Here is a 10,607-nt window from a genome sequence, read left to right as displayed (position 1 = left end):
CATGCTGGTTGTGCCAGTTTGCCTGCTGGTTTGAAGTGGAGCTTGCAGTTTGATTTCCCGTCTGCTTCACATAGTGGTTGTGACCGATGGGGTAGTTGAACTGAGCCGGGTATTGCTGCATCACTTGGTTTGATTGGAGATGCACATTTTGTGCTGTAGGAAGATTAGAAGAAAGAAAAAATCAGTTTCACAGAAATAGTTCACACAATCAGACTCCTAGATCTACTATAGATGTAATTTAGACACAGTAGTGTAACGTCAGACCAACAACAGTATTGCCTTATATTACTACAAGACAACACAATTTGTCATTGCATTACACTATACTACACAACAGTTCAGTTACATGGCCAGATCCACATACTGAATTGCACTGACTTAAACTTAACTGTCTCTTGTTAACGGTCTACACTTGTTGAAACATCTGCAACCACTTTATGCAGATGGGCCCACCAACATGGCCATTCAGACTAAACTACTAGGCCTACAACAAATTCTAAAGTAGTTAAAAACAAAGAAATAATAGAAAGAGGATGTTTCCATATTTCTTGGAATCTTCTTCACAACCAAATTTCAACAGTAACATAGGTACAGTATGCCACATTTCATGTATCAATGCAAAACCATGTGATACAGCAGAAAGTGCTATTTGTCGTAAGGCTTTTGGATTTTTTCACTCAAGCCAAAGTAACAACAAAACAAATGAGCCAAAATAACATTAGATTAGAGCATCACTTACGTGTCACAGAAGTCTGTCTGCCCATAGTTGATGTGCTGCTGCCGTTCACCATCTGTCAATCAAAGGCAACTGACAGTGCAGTGCAGTGCAGACAGTGCAGGCTCCCCACTATTTATTACCCTCAAGTGTTGCCCCGCCCACCCGACACCAATAGTCTCCTCCCTACAAAGAGGATGAAGGTTGGATTTTCTGGAAAAAAGGGGAAAAACTCAATGATATAATCTCACAGTATTTATATATGTACTTCCACAAAGTAAAATACACATTAAGATGCATCTAAAGCAAATACGATAACAAATTAATTACTGTATATACACTGTGCAGACCACACACATCCATCTATCTCCTGGCTCTTTCATATCAGATTCTGTATGGACCACATGAAGATCATCAGGTCCATAATTTTGTGAATTTATAGTGACCATGGTTTGCAAATAGTTTTTTCACATAGGCCATACACTTTATATAGTTTCCTGACCTTTAAAGCACAACAAATGTGTTTGCTTAGCTTGCCTCAAGTCTTGTTAAATTGTGTTGTATTTGACTGTTGTCATGCAGTATTTCACTAAATGGTTAGGCATATTTACAGTAAGTCCCCATGCTGTCATTACGATGATGCAGCATTGCCTTCAAAGATTCGTATCCATCCAGGTCATGTTATCCAAATGTCTTCATGTAGTTGTGAGCAACTTAAGTTATTTTGGAGTTTGGTCAAATCACATGAAATTCTGATAAGAAATCAAGTTTATTACAAATAAACTGTTTGGAATATGCAGCATTTGCTGTTGGGCCACTGATCCCACTGGGGAGAGTGACGGTGAAATGGGAAATGCATGTGAGACAGAGATTCGGGTGAAGTTGACAAAATGCTTAATGGGCCTGGGACACACAGTTACATATATGTATGAGGTTTGCATTTGCATTTAGACAGGATGCTGAATGGGAGAGATATGCATATAGACAATATGCTGAAAGGGAGAGATACTATGCTTATGAATGGTCGAGAGGTGCAATTACATAGATGGGTCGTTAGTCTGGGGCTATTGGGGGGATGTGTGAATGTCTCTCTTCATTTCTTGAGACTTACAGTATCTAAGTGCCAAACCAAAAGCTGGTGGAAGTTAAACTGCGTTTGCAGACTGTTTATTATGAGTCATTCTACGTTTTGAGTGTGCTTTTGGCAAATGCAAAATGTCAATTATCAGTTAGCAAAGACAGATATCCTCCGCGCTCCTGCACTTCACAATCTGGTTGACTCTGAAGAAGACGTGTGAACGTCGAAATGTTAGTCTTGGCGCTTGCCCAATAAAACAAGTTATTTTCCACATCTGAAGATGCTCCGGTGACTCCTTTCTTCCCCTGTCAATTATCAGTATTTTTTCCCCATAAATTACCTAGATGTTTCCATATTGTATACATTTAAGTTTCCAAACAAACAAATGGCCAAGCTTAATCTTAAATAATGTGTTAAATATTCTTATGAAAGCAAACATTTGCTTGATTATTTTGTCAAGACTGTTATGGACACATACTATGTCATTTCGAACATATATAAAAATACTTTTTTTTATACAATTTTATTTTTTACTTAGTCATTTTTTACTTAGTCATCACAAATATCACATGCTTCACAAACTGAGAAATAACATCAACTATTTTTTTTTCCACATCATGACTCTGTTTTGTTTTATTTTTTCCCCTCTCCACCCATTCCTCCCTCTGTACACATGTGCCCCCACCCCACCCAGTCAGCCCAATATCCCTTCATCCCCTCATGTCCCTTAACAATAATGCTGTCATTAATCTGTGCAACTGATATAGAAAATGTGATTATTGAGCTTCATAAGTAGGATTTTATAATTCACTGACAGACTGACACTTTTTCCATTATAAATCCCTGCAACGTCTGATTTGAATTCAGTCACCCTCCTTACACAAGACTTCCCTCTCCAGAGATAATTCCTATCTGTTCATAGGATTTTTCCAACACATAAAAGATCAATAGCACAAAAACACTTTCAAAACAGTCAATCGTGTTACTACTCAACTGTGTTACGGTCAACAGTGCAGGGGAACAAGTCGGCACTTTTTTAGGAGAAAAAAACAGAGCAGGGGGTCCCTGTTGGCAATGTAAGCCCAAATGTGGGGGGATAAGTGTGCTGCGCCACAGCGCACCCCTGTCCTGTAGTTTCTGTTCATTATTATTGACTACAGTACTAAATAGTTTGCTTTCTCTGCTATGATAATTGTATTCATCTAATTCATGGTATGGGCCACAAACTTTAATCTAGGTCTGTGGTTTGGGATAATTGGGCTTTGTATAGGACATTAGACTGTTCCTTCACTCCTCTCTCAAACACCTGTGTGACTGTTCATGAGGCGGTGAGTCTAAAGCTAAAGAGATTCCGGCAGTCACACACATTGGAAAGTGAGTTTTTTGGTGACAGTGAAACACATTAAAATCTCCTATAGGCTATGTTATAATAGCCAGACAGGCCAGACCCTTCATTTTGAATTACTTCATATTTCACAAATAGTCTGATTACTCTTCTCTAGGGAGGGTTTAGTTAGCTACCAGACATTCACACATTTCCCCCAATAGCCCCAGCCTAATGACCCATCTACATGGACTGCAGCTCTCTCCCATTCATGTGCATATCTCTCCCATTCAGGACATTGTTCACATGGATAGCTCTCCCATTCAATATATTGTTCACATGGATAATATCTCCCCATTCAGCATATTGTCTATATGCATATCTCATACTTAACTGTGTGTCCAAGCCCCATTCAGCATAATGTCTATATGCAAACCTCATACATATGTGTAACTGTGTGCCCCAGGCCCATTAAGCATTTTGTCAACTTCACCCGAATCTCTGTCTCACATGCATTTCCCATTTCAGTCACTCTGACCTGTGGGATCAGTGGCCCAACAGAAAATGCTGCATCTTCCAAACAGTTTATTTGTAATAAGCTTGATTTCTGAACTACATGAAGAATTTCAAGTGATTTGATCAAACTAAAAAAATAACTTCAGTAGCTTGCAACTTCATTAAGACATTTGGATAACATGACTTTGATGGATAAGGAGGCCATGGTGCATCATTTTATTGACAGCATCTTGGAATTTATTGTGACTATGCCTCCATTTATCTAGTGAAATACTGCATGAAAACAGCACAATTTATCAAGACTTGAGGCAGGATAAGCAAACCATTTTGTCACGCTTTCAGTCAGCAATTTGCAAACCATGTTTGCTATGATTATTGCTATTCACCAAATGAGGTGGATGGCATGTCTAAATGTGGCACAAACAGGATCTGATATAAAAGAGCCAGGATAGATGGATGTGTGTGGTCTGCATAGTGCATATAGGCCTACAGTAATTTGTCATCTTATTTGCTTTAGATGCACCGTATTTTACTTTGTGTAAGTACATGTATAAATACTGTGAGATTATATCATTGAGTTTTCCCCGTTTTTTCCAGAAAATCCAACCTGCTTCATCCTCTTTGTAGGGAGGAGACTATTGGTGTCGGGTGGGCGGGGCAACAGTTGAGGGTCATAAATAGCGGGGAGCCTGCACTGTCTGGCATTCGATGCTCAGTTGCCTTTGATTGACAGATGGTGAACCACAGCAGCATATCAAATACGGGCAGACAGACTTCTGTGAAACGTAAGTAATGCTCTAATCTAATGTTATTTTGGCTCATTTGTTTTGTAGTTAATTTGGCGTGAGTGAATAAATCCAAAAGCCTTACGACAAATAGCACTTACTGCTTAATTATCACATGGTTTTGCATTGATAAATGAAATGTGGCATACTGTACCTATGTAACAGTTGGGTTGTGAAGAGGATTCCAAGAAATGTGGAAAATCCTCTTTCTGTTAAATCTGTTAAAATGGTGCACATTTGCATGACGTTTCAACAAGTGTAGAGACTGCTAACAAGAAACTGTTAAGTGCCATCCAGTGTGTGGATCTGCATTTAACTGAACTGTTGTGTGGTGTAGTGTTGTGCAGTGACACATTGTGTTGTCTTGTAGTAATGTAAGGCAATACTGTTATTGGTCTGAAGTTATGTGTCTGGGGTGAATTCTGGGGTCAACTCCTGTTATATCTATAGTAGTTCTAGACTAGGAGTCTGGTTGAGTGATCTTGACCAAAGAGAAGACACCGGAGCAGCACAGATGGGATGCTTTTCTTTTATAATTCAACACTGTTGTGCACTTGAATTAAAAAAGAAAAGCATTCCATCTGTGCTGCTCCGGTGTCTTCTCAAGATTACCTGTCTCCCTCCCGTTGATGCACCAGATGAAAAAACAGAAGCCCTTTTGTCTGGTTGAGTGATTTTTATGTTTGTATTTACAATATCCAGTGAGCAATCCAGATATGAAGAACTTCTTTTCAATTAAACTGATTTTTTCCCTTTCTTCTGATCTTCCTACAGCACAAAATATGTATCTTCAACCAAACCAAGTGATGCAGCAATACCCGACTCAGTTCAACTACCCCATCAGTCACAACCACTATGTGAAGCAGACAGGAAATCAAACTGCAAGCTCCACTTCAAACCAGCAGGCAAACTGGCACAGCCAGCATGCCCAGCGAGGAGGAAACCAGACAACAGGAGCCCATTTCAACCACCAAGCAAGTTCAACCACCAAGTTTGGACACCAACAGCATGGTGTTACCATGCAGAATGGAATGTACGCTCCACAGACTGGTTACCATGGAAATGGATCTTGTGGAACATCCTTGAGACATCAGGATTCCAGAACCATTTCTTCGGAATACTGTAACATTGCCAGTGGATACAACATGGTGTCAGATGGCAACAAGAACTTCCAGAGGACACAACCAGCTACTGCAACACAGCAGATAACATCTTCAGCATCCTCTGTGACTCATTATGTACCTGTTCAGATGTATGTTGTCCAGAACAACCCACAGCAGAATCTGAACACACCAAGCAATGGATTACAACTGACCGGTCAAGGCCAGGTGAATTTCAACAGCACCAACAAACCATCACACCCAGTTCAGACATCATTTCAGCCATCAAGCAGTCAACATCTTGCCATCTCTCAACATCAGCCTTCGAACTCCACTGAGGCAAAACAAATGCAACAGCAGCACGGTACCCAAAGGAATAACAGGTCAAGCAAAGGCCAAGCTGTGCAACCCACACATAACAGTGGAATGAGACAGAAAATGGTACGTGGTACGTGGAGACAGAAAGCAGTACAAGCCTCCTCATCAGCCATGGGTGCACCTCAGTCAAGTTTCCCCAGCGCCAATGACCAGATGTTGAAAGGAAACCCTACATTGCTGACTGCTAACGAGACTGCTCCACAGACACAGACGACCACAAACACAGACTCAGGCACAGGCTTGGCCTTTACTCTTGGCACGGTGAGAGAATTTTTGGCGTTCTTGGAACCGAGAGAGAAAACGCCAGAGAGAAAAGACAATACACAAGACTTTGCACGCACAATACTTGATCTCTATTGGGGTGGAGATTATCACAACTACATCGTCACAGAACAAAAAGGCACCTTCGACAAAATCTTAACAAAGGCTACAAAGTTTGCAGCTGAGGAAGACAAGGTGGTGTTTTATGGCATGAAGACGGACTTTTTGAATCGGCTGGCAAGCGTGTACAACAGTACTGCCAGTGATGTCACCATGGAAACTAGGAAGTCGTCCTGGAGAAATGTGAGTGACGAATCACTGGACATAGACAAGGAATTGGCAGATGGAGATTTTATGAAGGAAACCTTTCCATCAATCCTGGAGAACATGAAGAAACAACATCCCTATCTCGGTAACATCCAGCCTGAAAAAGAAAACAAAGACAGCACTGACATCCAGAAAATCACAATTGACTCATCGAAAGACTTTGTACAAATGTGTAATAACAGCCAGGATTTGGACAATGTAAAATCACCCCAGACTGTTGATGCAGATAGCACAGATGCTGAGGTAGACACCTCTTCGCCATGTGAACTTAAAGCTGAACAGTCCCGGACATCTGACCATCCTGGCAGTCCAGGCGAAGCCATATTGTCCTTGGAGATCTCTGTGTCAGTGGATGAGCAAAGTTGTCTGTCACAGCTGATGGGCAAAGAGTCATCCTTAATTTGCCTCAAGACTAGCAACAAGAAAGAAAACTGCACTCTGGAGCACCAGCAAGATCTGCACCAGGACAACAGACATCCTACTGACAGACCATGCCCCTCCAAACATCAGGTGCAAGGTGATGTCATGAAAGACTGTCGGGTAGTGCTGAAGAGGGTTGCTCTCCCTAAATTACAGATTCCCACTCCAACCCTGTCACTCAGTGGAATTAAATCCAGCTCCCCCATCTCCCCATCTGCTCCCATGAAGAAAAGTTCGACTGAGACAGAGAAGCGATCAAGTTCTACAGAGACTGAGGGAGGACATGGGGTAAAAAGGCCAAGACAGTGTGTTGGAAAAGCCAGCAGCATCAGCCAACCACCGCCCTCCAAGAAATGTAAAACTGGATTTTCCAAAGACACCACAAATGAGCCCACCAGAACAAGACATTGGACTGGAAGTCCCATCTCTGCTTCAAGACAGAGCTCTCGGAAATCTTCAGTGATTTCATTAAGTCCAGTGGCACCAGCATCCAGAGATGACGTCAAGAAAAGGAAAGCAACTTTGAGGTTATACGGAGCCCAAAAAGTTGATGCCAAGGACAAGATCAGAAAGGCAAAGTATTACACAGACTGTAGCCGAGATTCTCCACCTGTACATTCCATCTTCTACTCTCCTAAGAAGAGTTCTGCAAGAGATAAAATCATGCAAAGCTGGGAGGGCAGTCTTGTTACCGCAACCAGAGGGAGGAGAAGAGACACTGACATGTCTAGAAGGTAAATATGAGCTATGGTTACATTATTGAATACTTTGTCTTCCTACACGTAAATTTAAGTTGGCTATAGTCTTTTTTTCACATTCTGAGTATCACAAGAGGTGACAGGTTAACACTGGTCTGCATGCTAATCTTGTTTTCCTCTTTATTCCCATCATCAACAGGTGCTGCTAAGATGACTTGGGAAATGGCAACGGAGTCAACAGAAATCTTCAGCATTACGAACAAAGTGCAATTGCATCTTCAAGATGTGCAATGACCAGAATTGTATCAGGATATTGTGATATCTGCATACAATGTCCTCTTCACATCTAATGTCTTGTTCAAACTGGTGTTTTGTCTCGTGGTGGCCTTCCCCAGCACTTTACTGTGTTGTTACCTCATATGCAGCATGTTGTTGCACCTGTCTTTACAAGCCCTAAGATCAAGGTTCAATTGTGTTTTAATTCTTAATTGCATGTACAGTATATATATCTTTACATTGACGGTGTCTTTTGTATTTTTTTTTCAAATAAAGCAATGCATGTGCAGTACAAATTGTTTGGAATTGGTGTCTTGCCATTTTTTCAACGTGTGATATGTATGGTCAGGAGTGATCTGGTGATTGTATGTTGTTTTATGGACATTTTCCTGAACGGGAGATACAGTATATGCATATATGGCCAATATACAGAATGAGAGACATATACCGGTATATCAATATCCTGATTGGGAGAGGAGCACATTCCAGGTGGATGGGGCATCAGGCTGGCGCCATTTAGGATGATTGTGTGAATGGGTCTTTTTTTTATTATTTCTGGCAAAATATAACTGTCAAAACAAAAGATAGGAAGTTTATTCAAGTTTGCAGGTTTTAAATGGTTATGTATTTTTACACTGAAATAAAACGGACCTTTTTAACCAGAGTTATATAAAGTAGAAGTAAAAGAAAAGTAAAATCTATTTAGTTACTGGGTACAGCGTAATAACTGGTGAATAACTGGTGACACTTGGGTGACACTTTTTTTTTTCTCGAACGATGGGAGCTGCCCTCTCAAAAGAGATTTTGATGGCAGTATCATTGCACTTTTTGGTCATTGAATTGAGGGAACCAGTAACCAGTGAATAAACCAGTGAATAAAGTCTGGATTTAGCTCTTATTTGAAAGTAGTGAGTGTTATACAATTTTTGTCACACATACATCACACATAATATTAATGTTGTCCCCAACAATTGTGGTACTATCCACACACCCCAACAAAGTGAGCACACTGCGACACAGAGATAAAAATTCTCAGCTTTTAATTTGGTGTAGTCTGCAAAAAGGTCAAAGGTTATTCTTAAATGAAAGGTTCAACTGGTCATTGGGACACAATAAAAGTCTCTAGAGAAATACAGCTAAACCTCCTTCCCAGCAACACCTGAATTTCACAAATTAATTAACGTCTTCACATACGAGCACACACACACAAGCTTCAAAATACAAGCGTTGTCCTTGTGCACACAATAAGTCCATCATACATGCCTTCTCATATCTTATTTTAACATTCAAATAAAACCAAAAATATGTTATAAAAAGAAAAGCAAAAAAGAACTTCAAAGAAAACAAAAGTCAGAATGTAAAACTTGCACTGAAAGAATGCATTCTTGTGCTTTTCTACGAAGTGTAGACAGATGTGTTCTGGAATGAGAAGGTTCATTGTGGAACGGCTAGGAAGAGTCTCGGTAACAAAGCATGGAATCCCTGTATGGATTTCAATGGACACATTCTTACAGTTAACCCTATTCTTACATAGTCTAGTCCTATTCTTACATAGAGTCAGAACAGCTACAACAAATTCATATTGGCCTCAAACCATTAGTTTTTTGGCTGACTGGTTGGTGTGTGCATGTGTGCTTGTGTACACGAATCTGTGTGTTGAAGGATGAAAGGTCAGTAGATTTTTTTGAGCAACACGAACCACATACACAAACTGACTTTGTTACATTTTTAAGATGAATGGGCCGAGTGGGTAGAAAAGTGTTGTACCGATAACAAACACACACACACACACACACACACACGCACACAGGCAACATCTAGTGTGTTTTAACTTTGGCAAATTCTAGAGGACTGTTCCCTTTCACAGCACATGAAACATGGTCATAGTACAAAAATTGCAGGCACTAAAGACACAGGCTCTCAAAGCAAATGGAAGTATTTAGCACTGGATTAGCTTCATTTGGAAATAAAATCTCTCTTTATATATGCATCTGTCCACAGAACACCACCAATAAAATCTTTCACATTCACATTTAGAATCACAAAACAAAAAAACAGGGTTCATACAAAAAGAACACAAAGAACCAACAATGTTTTTTTCTCTCCCTTTTTTACATCCCTATTCAATAAGTTAGGTATATATTCTTATATAGGTATATTAAAAACGCAAAAAATGCCACAAGCTGACAAAACCTGACAATGTACTGTACAAGCACGGCACATTGCAACAAGGGGGTTCAGCATGCCAACCAGTCAAAGCAAATGATCAGCTGAAATAGACAATTACTGATTGGCTGGCAAGATCGATAATTTTGGGTATACCAAGATGGCTGCCAGTCACGTGACTCACAAACTAGCCATGTCCAGTTTAGGAGTGTGTTTTAATATGCGACCTTGCCTCCTCCACTTGCCTCCTCTACTTGCTTCTCGTCATGATGACATCACTGACAACAGCATTATATTTCAATATCTTGCAAAAGCTCTATTGTAGAGTCTTTTTCTCATTTGCAATTGGGATGGTGAATGAAAAACAGTCCCTCAAAAGTTGTTGTGGCTAGGCTGACAGCTGGGAAACTTTATCGTTTTCTCCACGGAGGAGGGGCCAGGAGGCGGGACGAGGAGACAAGCGCAAGTGGAGGAGGCAAGGTCACATATTAAGACGCACTCTAGGGCTCCATACACTTTGGAGCGTGTGGCCAGGCAGAGATATAGAGAACACTAGGTGTCGC

The 10,607-nt window shown here is 40.6% G+C and overlaps 1 protein-coding gene across 1 annotated transcript; it reads left to right on the top strand.

The window, feature by feature from the left end:
- Positions 1-5,224: 5,224 nt before the first annotated feature.
- LOC134464422 (uncharacterized) lies at positions 5,225-8,385 on the top strand. The gene is made up of 2 exons (XM_063217875.1): positions 5,225-7,638; positions 7,802-8,385. Exons 1-2 carry the CDS (start codon positions 5,225-5,227, stop codon positions 7,809-7,811), a joined length of 2,424 nt encoding a protein of 807 aa, XP_063073945.1. The 3' UTR covers positions 7,812-8,385.
- The last annotated feature ends 2,222 nt before the right edge of the window (positions 8,386-10,607 follow it).

Source organism: Engraulis encrasicolus, chromosome 15 (genome assembly GCF_034702125.1).
Source record: "Engraulis encrasicolus isolate BLACKSEA-1 chromosome 15, IST_EnEncr_1.0, whole genome shotgun sequence".
NCBI lineage: Eukaryota > Metazoa > Chordata > Actinopteri > Clupeiformes > Engraulidae > Engraulis > Engraulis encrasicolus.
This window is presented reverse-complemented; position numbering and strand designations above follow the sequence as displayed.